The 15,506-nt window shown below is 37.0% G+C and overlaps 1 protein-coding gene across 10 annotated transcripts in view; it reads left to right on the top strand.

The window, feature by feature from the left end:
- Positions 1-15,506, top strand: part of UPF2 (UPF2 regulator of nonsense mediated mRNA decay) — a 53,545-nt gene that overhangs the window by 16,294 nt on the left and 21,745 nt on the right. For 3 of the 10 annotated variants that reach the window (XM_042467582.1, XM_042467584.1, XM_042467579.1), the window contains exons 4-15: positions 2,264-2,424; positions 2,592-2,789; positions 3,148-3,300; positions 4,782-4,844; positions 6,662-6,768; positions 8,386-8,471; positions 9,608-9,716; positions 10,616-10,729; positions 11,067-11,183; positions 12,001-12,186; positions 13,721-13,924; positions 14,520-14,795. In XM_042467582.1, coding sequence (XP_042323516.1) covers positions 2,264-2,424; positions 2,592-2,789; positions 3,148-3,300; positions 4,782-4,844; positions 6,662-6,768; positions 8,386-8,471; positions 9,608-9,716; positions 10,616-10,729; positions 11,067-11,183; positions 12,001-12,186; positions 13,721-13,924; positions 14,520-14,795 — 1,774 coding nt within the window. The remainder of the gene's footprint in view (positions 1-2,263; positions 2,425-2,591; positions 2,790-3,147; positions 3,301-4,781; positions 4,845-6,661; positions 6,769-8,385; positions 8,472-9,607; positions 9,717-10,615; positions 10,730-11,066; positions 11,184-12,000; positions 12,187-13,720; positions 13,925-14,519; positions 14,796-15,506) is intronic. The other 7 variants (XM_042467589.1, XM_042467588.1, XM_042467583.1 and 4 more) reach the window with 6 other exon arrangements.

The raw sequence follows: 15,506 nt of genomic DNA, 5'->3' as shown, positions 1-15,506 counted from the left end.
TTTTGTGTTTTGTTTTGTTTTTGCTGCTGTACTTGATTTCAGCAGTGGGGTATGCGCTACACAGCTGGTGACAGTGTGATTCCCCAGCTCACAAAAATTGCTTGTGCCAGATTTAGACATTTACATTTTTTTGGTCAGTTTTTCATTTTGTTGGTTATATGTTCTATGACTTTCTTTGTCATTCTTCATTTGTATTTCATTTTTAAAGGAGGTAGACTTAATACCTGCATGTAATTTTTAGTCCCAACTGGAATAGACTCACTGAATAAACCAGAATAGGCTATAGACAGTATATTGGATCATGTGCACATTTGCTGCTTTTCAATTCCATGTTTGCATCTCCTTATAGCTAATTTACAGCTTGACCTATTAGCTTTTTTATATTAGAATAATAAAATAAAATTTAATTGATTTAATTGAAATACAAACCACTAACTAAAAGTAACAACTTTTATTATTAAGTGAGCTGAGTCTTTTGCTGAGCTTTGTTTATTTCAGTGTGACAATATGGAGTTTCTTTTTTTCAGGGGGTAGTGTATTTATTTTAGGCTAACATCTTAAGGCTTTTCCTTTTACAGTATATACCCTTACAGAATGTCATTTGGTTAGAAAGTCATTTTATAACATTTGTTGATGCACTACATTATTGCAGTTAGAAAATCTTTGCTTTCCCATGCCAGTTCAGTGCAAATAATTGCAGCTCTTTTACACTAAGCCATTATTTCAAACTTGTTGCCATATCATTTATTTTCATCTTCATTCAGCAAAGTTGTTGTAGAGCTACTGCTTTCTAATGCATAGCACCTTGTAATACAGACAGAAATGTTGTAATAGTTGTTCTTCTTTCGCCTCACCTGCTGGCCGCTGAATATGATACAGTGCCCTTTCATAATTTTCCATCTGAAACACAGAGGAATGTAATATTTGTTTGCCAATATCTTACGTTCATCCCTCATATGCTTTCCATTCCAGGCCAAAAGCAGAGGTGGACAACTTTAGTGGGTTTGGGAATAATTTGCCCTTTTCTAGCTCTTTTGTGGCTGCGTGGGCTGCCAAAAACTGAAAACAAAATAAAACTGTGTGGGTAGAAGTCGAAGTCTGTGTCTAGAAATGATTTTTTAAAGTTATTGGAGTGCACCCTGTGTAAATGTTGTATCAACACTCATGAGGGGTTCTGAGAAAAGCAGTTTGTATTTCTTTTTTGTCAACAAACAGATGATTCAGGAGTCGGGGGGAACTGACTTCTCAAAAACAGTCTTTGTATCTGTGTGTGTCTGTGGGGCAACTCTTGGGTCAGTCCTGGCCTGGAGATATTTGAAGCTTTTGGATGCTTAATCCTCCAATTACTTGTCAGGGTCTTCCCTACATTTAAGTAATATGAGGTGGCTCACTCCAGGCAGTAGATTTGAGGCTAAAAGGACAAGTTGCATTTTTAATTGTTTTTAAAGGGCATTGAATTGTTACCCATATAATTTGTTCTCATATTTCTGTCATGATTGGAAGGTGACATTTCAATTTATCCTGGACCAGGGCTGGGCAGCTGCAAGAACGGGAAGATGCCACTGCCCTCCCATAGATTTTGGACAACTGCTGCCACAACGCTGAAAGATTCCCTAGAGACCATGGGGGTATTTTCACCATGCTTTACAGCCTCCCAGTGCTGGTTTAGGCCCAAGAAGGGCATCTGAGAAGTACACTTAAAGTCAGTTTCAACTTTACCTTCCTAGTTGGGAGGGAAGCCTCCTCTGGCAAAATTGTCCCCTACAAGACACAGGAGGCTTTCTTTTATTAATTTTTTAAAAAGGTTTTTTTTAAAAAAACAAAAGGAAAAAAAAGGAGGGATGCTTGTGGATCCCTGGAGGACTGCATATGGGTCTGAGAACCATCCTTTTCCCATCCTTTTCCCATCCCTTTCTTAGACCATCTTTGGCACGCCTGGTCTTCAGATGTGTTTGTACACTGCTTGTACAATGCTGTAAATTGCAAAGATTATTTCAGCTAAAAGATGGAGTAACCACTGAATTTTTTTTAGCTCTTTTTCTATTGGGGTTTTCCCCCCCCCCCCCCCCCCTGTATTCTACAGTCAAATAATAATATCATATATTCATCATCATGAATTTTAACGTGGAATACTTTTAGAGGTTTTAAAAACTGCCGCACCAGTTCACTTCTGTGACATTTGGACTATCTTGGATTTTAAGGGAATGCTAGAAAAACCCTTGATTCCTCTTTGTTGTTTTATGTTTGTGTCTGACTCTTCTAGGCGTATTCTACACTCTAAAGGGGAACTGAGTGAAGATCGACATAAGCAGTATGAAGAATTTGCCATGTCCTATCAGAAGTTGTTGGCAAACTCTCAGTCTTTAGCTGATCTTCTGGATGAAAATATGCCTGATCTTCCTCAAGACAAACCAGTACCAGAAGGTATGGAGTTATCTAGATATGAGCACAGAGATAACAGCAGCAGCTTTGGCATCACAGTGACTTTTGGCTTAGTTGTAATCTTAATACTCAAGTAGAAATTAAAGGGAAAGTAACTGATGCTGTTGCAGAAACCAGTAATGATCTAATGGTTTTGTGTATCATTCTAGAACATGGGCCTGGCATTGACATTTTTACCCCTGGCAAGCCTGGTGAATATGACTTGGAAGGGGGCATCTGGGAGGATGAAGATGCTCGAAACTTCTATGAGAATCTTATTGACTTAAAAGCATTTGTGCCAGCAATCTTGTTCAAGGATAACGAAAAGTGTTCACAAAACAAGGACTCAAGCAAAGATGACTCTAGAGGTACAGTATTTTGGCATTTATTGTTTTGAAGATGTTGACATAGAAAGGGTGATAGGGGTATAGTCTTACCTGTGGGTCTGCTAGATTAGTGGTATGACTGTTTTACAGCTTTTAAAAATAATGCTTGACTGTGGCCACATATTTTCATACTTCAAAGCAGTACATTCTGCTTTCTGGCAATGTTTTAAACATTTTGAAAAATGAAGGCATCTGAAATATGGAGGGAACTAGCTGTCTCTCTCATAACATTTTTAATCAATTAGCTGATTTTTAAGACCTAGCAGCATTATACTATATATGGGATCAAAGGACAAACTAGAAATGTAAATAATTATGTATATTATACTACTTTTGGAAGCAGAGTTAAAAGAAGCTAAGGAAAACAGAGATGTGTCTGGTACTGAAGATCTGGAATTAGACCTGGAGAATTTAGATATCAATGATGACACGCTTGAGTTAGACTGTGGTGATGAAGCAGAGGATCTCACCAAAAAGCTTCTTGATGAACAAGGTAATGATAACACAGAGAGGTACATATAGATGTACTAATTTTTATGTAAATCTAATGTATAACTAATCCAGTTGGCAGCCAGTCTTACTTGTAATACTTATGGAATGTTGGGTATGTTAGATGCTAACATATTCTTAAGATTGGCAGTATCAGTACAATAGTAGTTTCAACTACTCTAGCTCCACAGTCTTTGTTGTGTAGAGGTTTTTCAATCAAATATACTTTTGTATCTCTAGCAAGAAAGGAATAACACTCATAATGTTCATTACTGCTGGCAGTTGCTGTCAGCTGATACTTGCTCCTGTAAGTTGAGAGCACCCATTGCCTATGGAAGTAGATAAATAGCCCCTGGTAAGGGTTCATTAATAATGAAAAGATAGCATATTCTGCTCCCTTACTCCTGCTGCTGTTTTGGATATGTGGTGACATACAGCTACTTACATTATTTTTTTAAAATGTTACTCAGGTACTGAGATTTTCCCATTTAACTGTACACATTGTTAGTTTCCCAGCACAATGGGGTGATGACTTGATATTTTCCTCCTTTGACTGGTCTTATTGAAGAGGTAGAACACTTTCCTGTTAGGGTAATAGGTAACTCTTAAGACCAGATTCAAATTTCTGTGTGCCTGCAAGGCTTTTAAAATAAAGCAAGTACTATTACTCTTACTGTGAAGAATTATGTTTGGCATTCAAGGAGTAGTTGATGGTTTCAAACTCCCTTTGAAGTGTCCAGTGTCAGTCTTTTTCTCTTTCTTACTTTCTTTGAAATAATTCTGTGTTGTACCCCTTCTTTCCAAGAGGGCGATAATTGTTGAGAAGCCTGTGTTCACATGTGGAAAATAGTACTGTATTCACAAACTCACTGGCATGCCTTGCACAAGTCACTTGCTCTTCATTCTAATTCTCTGATGTACAATATATGAATTACATAGTCACTTGCTTCACAGGATTGTTAAGGTGAATGAGATGGGTTGTAAAGCACTCTGTATAGTTATGTGCAAAAGAGTGTATATGTGTGCAAGTATGTGAGAGACACAGACACTATAAGAGGATGTGAGTGAATTATAATAATCACGTTCAGTTCTGCTTCATGGACTCTTAATAAAAAAATTAGTAAAATGTGTGGATATTTGGCTTGCCTGTAACTTTTATTTTAATGAGATCAAGTAATCTAAACAATTCTGTCCCTGCTCTCTGGCATGAGATTCAAATTAAGAAAATTCACTATGGCACTGTTTGTTTCTTTTATAGCTTTATGATGAGAAGAAGCATACATTATTATTAATGTATTCCATGCCCCCAGCTGTTTAAAATATGCGCTGATACTATTATGATAGGAAGAAATATGATATTAGGAGTAGAACGTGTACATAAAAGAATGTTAAAATATAAACTTTTTAATAATAAAAGTTTGCTTCTGTGCAGTGTGGTGTTATGGGTATGTTTAAATGTTTTTGTTCTATTTTTAATATGATTAGGGAAGAAACAGGGAGCAGATAGCACCGGAGCTGAAAATAGCAACGGAAAGCAAGCTGCAAGAAGTGAGTTTTGAGGTGGTAACTAAGGAAAAGAAAGTGCTTCAAACAGATAAGCTTATAAGGGGTAGGGAGCAGATAGAAGTTCCAGGAAGAACAGCTAATGTCAAACTATCTGTAACCAGAGGAGTTGCAGATGAGTGTTCTATAAATCCTCAGTAGGAACAAAACAAATCCTTAAGATGATCCATCTTTACAGCGAGTTTCCCCAACAAAATGGATAACTGAGGGAAATGTTTTATATCCTTGCAATGAAAACATTTCAGCTGTGAGCTTAAAATATTAGTTTCTTTACCTTAAGAATGCTAAATGTGAGTTTCAGGTGTGATTTTGAATGCATTTCCATTTGAATGTACTGTACATTCTGTATAGTGACAGAATGAAGCAGATCACATAGGATATTTAGCAACTGTTGAAACAAACCCAACTGAAAATAAGTACAGTATTCTTCACATCACCAGCAGTTGTTTGTCTTGTAAAAGGAGTCACCAGATGAAAATGAAAACAGAAGGTTCCAACTGTATTTAAAATGCATCTGTTAAGTATGCTAGCTTACTTTGAGTTTACACATCAACTGATCCAAATCAAAAACTCAATGATTAAAGCATTTATTTTGAAATTTGAATATCCATTTGTATTGGATGGCAAAACACATAAAATTGACATACCGTGAAGGGGAACAATCAAGGGGATGTCCATGAGGAGACCAGTTTGAAAGGATGCTAGTAGTCTCTCCTTGTTATTAATATCTTTATCTAGCAGTTCTAATATGCAAAGTGCTTTGCAGTTCTTAGCTTATTTCTCCTTGCAATAACCTTTTAGGGGATTGTGATGGCCTTCACAATAGGAATTTTACTGTGGTGTTTATGAAGCCTCATATGAAAAATGCATAGTCATCTCAAAGGTCTTATCTACATTTGTCAGAATACTCTGGGCTTCCCCCAGAGTATTCTAGCTCCCAAATTGGTTCCTTACCTTGCTTTCTTCCTCAAGCAACAAATGGGTAGCTGACTGCTCACACAGTCCCCATTTGCCACATGGTGCTGTTACTGAGGTCAGAATGAGGCACCCAGCCATGCTATTGATTCTGGGCACCTCATTCTGACGTCAGAGGGGCCTGTGCCCATGCCAGTGGCACTGGATGTAGAATAAGAAGTGTGAGTTAACAAGCTCATTGTTGCTGCAAGCCCACCAAAAACCTGCAGCATAAGGTGAGTTTTAAAAATGAAGGTTTGGGAGAGGAAACCACGAATTGGGTGGGGATATTGTGAAGACAATCTGGAAGCAATGTGGAGTTTTGCAGAATGCAGTTAGCTCAGGAGTAACTCAGGGTAAAACACCCATGTAGACAAGGCCAAGGTCTCCAAGACTGGATCTTAACAAATGATCCACAAGCCTAGATTCCCACTTAGATGCAATTTGTATTCTCACCTTGATTCTCTTTAGTGGAAGAAGGCAAATCCAGATCTTTTTTGATGTCTTTAAAGATCTGTTCTTCAATACTTGTGTGTATGTACTTGCTCTGTGTATGTGTCCTTCTTTGTTAATGAAAATAGCATTGGATATTGCTGTGTTTTCTATCCTATTTTCTGTACATATTTTAAATACATGTCTCTGTTATTTTCACTGAGCCTTCTAAAGATTATGCTAGGGAATATTCTATAGAGATGGGTGTCTTTTTCCTATTTGTATTTCCTCATTGTCAAAGTAAGATTCACCTCCCTAAGGTGAGTGGATGTATGTAACTTAGAAACCAATTTAAATAATTATATATACCGTTTTAAGTGTTTTGCTTTTGGTTTCTCTTTGTTTTTATACTCAAGTAGAGCAAGAAGATGAAGAAACCAGTACTGGGTCACACCTGAAGCTTATTGTAGATGCTTTCCTTCAGCAACTCCCAAACTGTGTAAATAGAGACCTAATAGACAAGGTACAGTTAGCAGCTAGTAGTTCTTCTTTCTGTCTTTCCTGTATGATATATTGTGTACAGTGGTACCCCGGGATACGAATTACCCAGCTTACGAATTTTTCGGGATACGAAAAAATCCCATAGGGATTTATTGTTTCGGCTTACGAAGGTTTTTTCGGGTTACGAAAAAACCTCGGCGCTATTTTCCGCCACCGGAGGGCAGCAGAGAGCTATTTTTTCCATTAGCGCCTATGGCAATTCAGGTTACGAAGGTTTTTCGGGTTACGAAATTAGCCGCGGAACGAATTAATTTCGTAACCCGAGGTACCACTGTATTGTATTCTGAGGTAACTTCATCATGCCTAGGCCCAGCATCTGATGAAAGACTTTCCCTGTATCCCAACTGCCACTTCTGTGGCCTGGGAAGAGAGGGAAGAACAGGCAATACCTGCTGTACTTAGTACCCTCTTCCAGTGTCATTTCCTTTTTCTTGTGTCGTTTTAGGGCAGGAAGCTGTCAAATTAACCACTACACAGTATAAGCTACTGTGGAACCCTTTCCTGCTGAAGGGTGGGATGGAAATATAAATTAATAATAAATATAATTCTAGGGTCTCCAGCATGGAGCCCAAGGAAATTTCTTTGATGTCTATCAGGTTTAGTGCCCTTCTTTATTTTATTTTATTTTATTTTGCAAATGATTTTAATTTATTTGTTACTGAAAGACCTGTACACTGTGAAGCAAAATGCTAACCTTTAGCACCATCTATTTGGAAGAATGCCTATGTAGCCCCTGAGATATTCCTGGAGAAATAAAGTAGTGGGTGGCTGCAACCCAGTTCTTTGTTTTGACATTTCCCCACCTGTTCAGAAAAAAAGGAAATGGTAGGAAGTATTCTATGGGACTGGAGATAGTGTGTGAGAGTCTTTGTTTCTTTGCACATTACCAATTTTGTTTTGCTTTGCATGAAAAAGAATATAAGTACACCTGGAAAGGCCCAAAACGTGGGAAATCTCTGATGTATAATAAAAGTTTTTCTATTCCTACTTTCACTCTTAAAACAGTAATATGATTGCTGGATGGATTACAATAAAACATTGGTCAACATTGATATAACAATCCTGTATCTTGTAAATGTCCAAAAGCTGAGATAAGCTAGTGATTGCAAACAGGCAAGTAACATGGCAACAAGAAAACATACACAATTACTGCAGTTAAACACAAAATTTTCCTGGGATCATCATGTTTCAATTTGCAGAGCAAGTATTTTTATACTAGTCCCAACCTACATATATTCAGAGTATAGAATAGTATTCATTTGTGCCTAACAGTTATTTAAAATAGTTTTCTCTTCCCTCCATATGAAACTATGGTGGATGACACTTCATTTTAAGTTGGTGGAACCAACCATTAGGAGCTAGATGAAATTAATTCAGGGGGATGATGTCACCCAAAGCTGCCAGCTACTAATCTCTAGTTCAAGAGAATAGAAATCTTAACATAACAGTTGGGAAGTGTGATACTTTTCTGTCTTCATCTTAAAATAATGTGTGTTTGGAGAGATATACTTCTTAGATTTTTATTAAAGTTGTATTTCTTGTTAAAATTCATTTTAAAAGTTCACTTTTCTTTATATAGGCAGCAATGGATTTTTGTATGAATATGAACACAAAGGCCAACAGAAGAAAATTAGTCCGGGCTCTCTTTATCGTACCTCGACAAAGGTAAGTGTTAGTGTAAATGCAAATGTCGTTGTAGTAAAGAAAATGGCTGAAATTTAAAGAGATACATTAAAAATGCTCAAGAGATTTGCACAGCCTGTAGATTTATGTAGCCAACTCCCTGAATATATTTACATTCACATTGTATGCTAGGTACAAATTATATAGATGTATGAACATCCAGCAGATTTGGAAGATGGATTACACAAAAGACAATATTATTGTAATGAAGATATTCAGCATGATGGCATTTCAGAAATCCTTCCTCAAATTGTGCTAGGACTGCTGTTAAATCGGTATATAAACATCAGTAGTAAGAGTGTAAAACAGAAAAAGTTAGGTAGTGACCTGATCTGAAGAACTATTTTATCTAGCTTTGTGAGTTCAGGAATGTTTACCAAATATGTGCACATAAACACAAAGAGAGAGAAAGAGAAAGAAACCCCCCTAATTTAGGGGCTTGCATTGTTAAGTAGAGCTATGTACAGGTGTGCTGAAAGCTGAATAAAGTAAACTTGGTGAGGAGTATGCCCTGCTGCTTCCATCTTTATTTACAGGAGGGCAGTTGTCTGCAGAGCCAAACTTCCTTTACGTGTGGAAGTTCTCCATGCAGTTGGGAACATTAGTAAATCAACATTTCTAATCACCAACAGAGCCTTCATGTATAGAGGATGCTCCCCTCTTTAGACTTGTGCAGTCCATATATAGAGATGATGACAGGGTTAGCCCACCAACCCTTTTCATGTGTATGTCATATAGAAGTTTCAGACCATCTCACTAGGGCTTAGGTTAGAGATTGGTCTAAGCTTTTCTGGATCTGTAAGAGTATGACTGTATATATGAATGGTAATGTATAAACAGTGGAATCTAAAGGTATTAATACTACATGGTCAGATGTCATTCCACATTCTTTTCTCCCTTCCACCCACAACCCTAACTCACAAAATGTAATTCTGTGAAGTCATAAAAGTTTGATCAACTTTTGAATATAAGGATACTACTTCCAAAGCTAAAAATCAAAAACAGAATAAGCATGTGAAAATATATTTTTAAAAAATGTTTAAAAAAAGAACCTGTTGAAGATTAATACTTGTTCTTTGCAGTTTAACTTTACAAGTTTGTAACTTTTTTTTTTGTAGGCTAGACTTGCTACCTTTTTATGCAAGGCTGGTTGGCACATTACATCCCTGTATGTCTGATGTAGCTGAGGATCTCTGTTCCATGCTGAAAGGCGACTTCAGGTTTCATGTATGTTTCTGCTGACTCTGTGTTTGTAAATTCATTCATCTGATAACATTCATAAAAATCTCTTGAGAAAGCAATATTAACATTAAAGAATAAGACTGAGCTTCATAACAATATATTATGCTGTTTGAATCTGTTAAATCTTTTACATTTAGAACCTTACAGATTTGTGCTTTATGAAACTGACATTTGACTAACAATACATATATTTGTGAGTAGAGCTATAATTTCTGAAGTTCATAAGCATAAGTTTCTCTTATCTTGAGTTCCAATCTTGGTGTCTTTGTTATCTGCAGTAGAGATTGTTTTGTGTTTAAGCCTTAGGGGATAGTAAATCTAGTGATTTTAGAATTCATCCTTGCAAGAAATTGAGATTATATTAACTTTCTGTATATTGCAACTGTTGTCCAAGACTCAAAGGGCTAGATGAGGTATTTGTGGTTGGGTAACCTTATTTCTTTAAGTAGTAATCCCCTCTATCATGTCACATTTTAAAGGTCTGTATTTCTTGATACTTCCATTTACCTCTGGCACAGAAAAATATCAGGGAAATATCAGGGTAAAGAGTCTCCTATTGAAGGATCTTTGGTCTCTTCCAACTTTATGATTGTATGATCTAGCAGAGGACTCTGCTAATAGTAATGGGAAAAGCCTGCTCAAATGAAGTCCTTCAATCTAGATTTGGGGGTGGGGAAGAATATCAGGGGCAGGAAGTATTAGCAAAAATCAGTATCTTATTGATGGATCCAGCAGGAAAAAAAATACTGGATCAAAGTTCCTTTGACAAACAGAAGTCCACAATTGGATTCAGACCTAGATAGCTTGTTTGGGATTGTTTATAGGTACTTTAACATTTATTTCTTAAATCCTGAAAATAATAATTCATATATTAATATATTCAGGTGAGAAAGAAGGACCAGATCAACATTGAAACAAAAAATAAAACTGTACGATTCATTGGAGAGCTTACTAAGTTTAAAATGTTCTCAAAAAGTGACACTCTGCATTGCTTAAAGGTTAGTGTTCTTTGTTCTTTCTTCTGGAGTATTCAGGTCTGTATTACACTGAAGTGGATCTAGATAGAATTTTTAAAATAGCAGAGAGAACTGAATATAATTAAAATTGTTTGAGTGGAGTGGTGCCTTTATCATTTCATACATTTTTTTAAAAAATGGAATTAAAATGTATCAGCAAAAACTGGGGCATGAATTTGTAATGAGAGAATTTTGCTACCATTTAAAAGATTTCAGAATAGCCCAAAGTATTCTCTGGACTCTGCAAAATATTATGCTAAGAATAACGTATGATTGCAGTGTGAAAGATATTCAAAACATAATGTATATATCTCCACAGATGCTTTTGTCTGACTTCTCACACCACCATATTGAAATGGCGTGTACTCTGCTAGAGACTTGCGGTAGATTCCTCTTCAGATCACCAGAATCCCATTTAAGAACAAGTGTTCTTTTGGTAAGAATAATGTTTTCAAGAGAGCAGTTCCAGAACCATGTTTGTAAATAAATACATAAATATGCCACAACCAATTGTTCTAAAAGTTATTAGGTGAGGGATACTTTGCTGCTGTGGAGGAACAAACACCTCCCCACTCAACATAACACTTGAATACTTCATGGAGGAACTTCCTGACAGTAAGGGCTGTTCGACAGTGGAACACACTCCCTCAGAGTGTAGTGGAGTCTCCTTCCCTGGAGGTCTTTAAACAGAGGCTGGATGGCCATATGTCGGGGATGCTTTGATTGAAATTTCCTGCATGGCAGGGGGGTTGGACTGGATGGCCCTTGTGGGCCCTTCCAACTCTGATTCTAATGTAATTTCCCCCTCTGGTCGAAGAGGAAAAACTCACAGATCAATTTTTAGTCTGTAGGCCTCCACATGGAACACGCACTTCATGTTCCTGGAAGAATTAACTCACTCTCAGTAAGTTTCTAGACTGGTTCCAGGACTTGAATGTAGAGTTAAGAAGGATTGGAAACCCTAGTTGCAGTTTGTTTGGTAAAGAACCCAGGGAGAAAGGACATATCAGAGGAAAGTTGGAGATGTGTTACGATCCTGTATTGCCTCTGTTGGAAATGATAGTTAATGGAATCTCAGAAAGGGAATCTAAATAGATCTTTGCTTGGTGAACAGACTGTGACACTGGCTACTGTTTTGGGTTTCCTTGGCTTGGCTAGAAGGAGGGTTCATGTGATGGTTGACAAATTGTATGATCTGATGAAAAAAATTAGCATGCCTGCTCAAGGTGCTTCCATCTTTTGTTTGTCTCCAGGAACAAATGATGCGGAAAAAACAAGCAATGCATCTAGATGCCCGGTATGTCACAATGGTAGAAAATGCCTATTACTACTGCAATCCCCCTCCAGCTGAGAAAACTGTGAAGAAGAAACGCCCTCCTCTCCAGGAGTATATTCGGAAGCTCCTTTATAAGGATCTTTCTAAAGTCACAACTGAGAAGGTGCGTCTCTGTCAATATTGGTTTCTTAGCCAAATAATTACCCTTGTGAAGACAGATGAACATTTATTCTAGAATAATTTTTGAGGCAGTGACTATATTAAAATAACAAAGTTTATTGGGGTTTTTTTCTTTAATTAAACAAGTATGAAATGATTGGTAAGGGAAGGTGGAGTACATTACGGTGATATGAAGATGGGGGGGGGGTAGATATTTCACTGCAAAGCCACCTGCATGCCAAAAATAAACCACTGATTTTCATAAAATTGCCAAATACTGACTCAACCTGTTTGTAGTTTTCACTTGGCTCAGCATCTTCCCATCAGGAAGTGGTAGTGCTGTTAAAATCACCTTGGTATATCAAATAATTGTTCGACTTACTTTCTCTTTGTAGATCATTAGAATTTAATTTTCTTATGCTTTGCTTGAAAGTCTTTTGAATTAAAACACTGCTGTCTGTATCCACAGACCAATAAAACTACAGTCGGCCCTTCTTATACACGGATTTTTTATACACGGATTTAAGCATACACGGTTTGAAAATGTTCCAAAAAAGTATAAATTTACCTTGATTTTCCATTTTTTATAAGGGACACCATTTTGCTATGTCATTATATGTAATGGGACTTGAGCATACACGGATTTTGTTATACACGGGAGATCTTGGAACCAAACCCCAGCGTATAACAAGGGTCCACTGTACATGTACGCTTGGGTGAGGGTTTTCTTTGGAATACCAACTTCAACCCATTTGTACAACTTAGAAGAGGCAACCTGTGTTTTCAGTTTACATAATAAACTATGAAAAGCTTGCCCCATGGCTACGTTGGGGAAAATTGAATGTAATCTCCAGTTCTTCAGTGTTTTCCTTTGTTGTTGTTAGGCTATCCTTGAGTCTAATGGTCGCTAGGCTGTAATTTGTGAACAAATGATTTAAAGAAATAGGTCAACATGTATTCTGAGCATTAAGGAATGAATACAAGTTCTAGTAAATCTCTTTTTGTAAGAGTGTTTCTTTTTATGTATGATGAATTAGTAGTGATTTTTTTGGCATTGGTTCTCACATATTTGCTGGTGGTGCTGTGCATACTTCCAGAAGAAGGTATTGTTTCTTTGTCATCACTCAGGAAATGCAAGTCACGTGATATGATTTGAAAGAAAAGAGACTTGAAAGGCATTGTGCAGCTATTCCCTTTTTCCTCCTCAGCTGTTTTTCTCTAGTTAGAAAAAAGATGGAAAATATAATGGAAAAATGCACATTGATGTCAATGTCATCTGGATGACCTGCATACTTCCATGATTGAGGTAGTGCAGTTGGACATTAAAGGCCTCAGCTGGAAGCACCCAAAAACAGTGTTGTTCCTTTTATATGAAATGGTTAATTTCTTTGCATTATAAAAATGCTAATTATGAAAGGAGTGTGGCTCTCCAGAATACTTTTTCTGGAATAAAACTGGTTAATAGCATATATTAGCATAAAGCATCCACTTTTGTTTTTTTGTTTTTTTGAGTTAAGTTTCTTTAAAATCTTGTTCAGGTCCTGAGACAGATGCGCAAATTGCCCTGGCATGACCCTGAAGTGAAAGACTATGTTATATGTTGTATGATCAACATCTGGAATGTGAAATATAATAGTATTCACTGTGTAGCCAACCTTTTAGCAGGGCTGGTACTTTACCAAGAGGATGTTGGAATTCATGTAGTGGATGGTGTTCTAGAGGATATTCGACTGGGAATGGAGGTAAAATACTTTCATTTATTTATAAGTTCTTTTAACAACATATAATTGAACAATTGAATAAATCTTTAGTGTTAATACTTTTGTAGCACTGTGTTTTGAAAAGTAGCTCATTAGTTAGAGATTAAGTAGATACATAGCACACAAGGATAAACGAGCCCATGTTTCCATAAAGAGCACAGAAAAATAATGTTCTTTTATGCTAGCAAAGTCACTTGGCTGTACCTCTCTGAGATGCAGCTGAGAAACTATGCACGTTACATACTGAGCATTGGGAAGGCCACAATCTAAATTTGCTGGTACCTGTTCTCAGGTCTTGTGGACTGGCTACTCTGCTGGTTCATGCTTGTCTGTTAGAAGTCATGTGTAGGAAGTCCCTCCTCCAGTTCCCATTTTCTTAGTTTTTGCATCAGATAGTAGTAATTGTGCTCTTACGTCTCCCTCTAAAATTTTCTAATCATTGCTCAGAGACTGAAAGAAAAGACAGTTGCAGGTTACAACAGTAGTAAATTGAGGCCTCTATTTATAGAATACTAATCCATGTCTCATATGTAAAAAGTGCAGGTGAACTTCACAATGACATTTTGCTTGTTTGAAGGTTAATCAGCCAAAATTTAACCAACGAAGGATCAGCAGTGCCAAGTTCCTGGGTGAGCTGTACAATTACAGAATGGTGGAGTCGGCAGTAATATTTCGAACTCTGTATTCATTTACATCATTTGGTGTGAACTCTGATGGTACTCCTAGCCCACTTGATCCTCCAGAACATCTTTTCAGAATCAGGCTGGTCTGCACCATCCTTGATACTTGTGGGCAGTACTTTGATAGAGGATCTAGCAAACGAAAACTTGATTGCTTTTTGGTCTACTTTCAGGTAGGATTATGTTTATTTCTGTCTATGATCAACTTTGCTGTTATTACTTATTGTTGTGCTTTTCTCCATATGTCAGAAATATTTGTAAATAATGATCATATTCTTAAGTGCCTAAAATAATTTAATTTAGGCCTGTTACAGACTGCCAAAATAAAGCTGCCTTGGGTCTCTTTGGAGGTATGCTATTTAAATGATGCATGGGTCCTAAGAGTCCAGAGGTTGCGCCAAAGCCACACTCCATTCCTAAGCACTGGAGTGCAGCTTTGGTGCAGCTTCCGGATTCTTAGGATGCATATATCATTTAAATAGCATACCTCAAAAGAGTCCCGAAGCAGCTTTATTTTGGCAGTCTGTAACAGGCCTTAGAATAATAATTAAAACAGAGACCCTGTCAAAAGCTTTAAATTTTAATCTGCTAAATTACACAAGAAGGAAAAGAAGGTGGTGGGAATGATATACCTCAACAAAATATAAGTCAGAAAAACAGTAGCTAGCATAAAAAGGACTTCAGACTCTAAAGGATTTCTAATCATTCTAACTATAGGAAGGGAACAAAAGGGTGTGTGTGCAAATAAGAAGCTAAATAAATGGAATGGCACAATTTACAAACAAGCAGGAAAATAACTTAAAAGAGAATAGAACCAGAACCACCTATATTGGAGGAAAGAAGAGCATGTTCAACAGTATTGATGCAGGTGAAAGATCAAGGGA

Source organism: Sceloporus undulatus, chromosome 5 (genome assembly GCF_019175285.1).
Source record: "Sceloporus undulatus isolate JIND9_A2432 ecotype Alabama chromosome 5, SceUnd_v1.1, whole genome shotgun sequence".
NCBI lineage: Eukaryota > Metazoa > Chordata > Lepidosauria > Squamata > Phrynosomatidae > Sceloporus > Sceloporus undulatus.
Note: the sequence above shows the minus strand (reverse complement) of the source record. Positions and strands in the feature narration are given on the sequence as shown.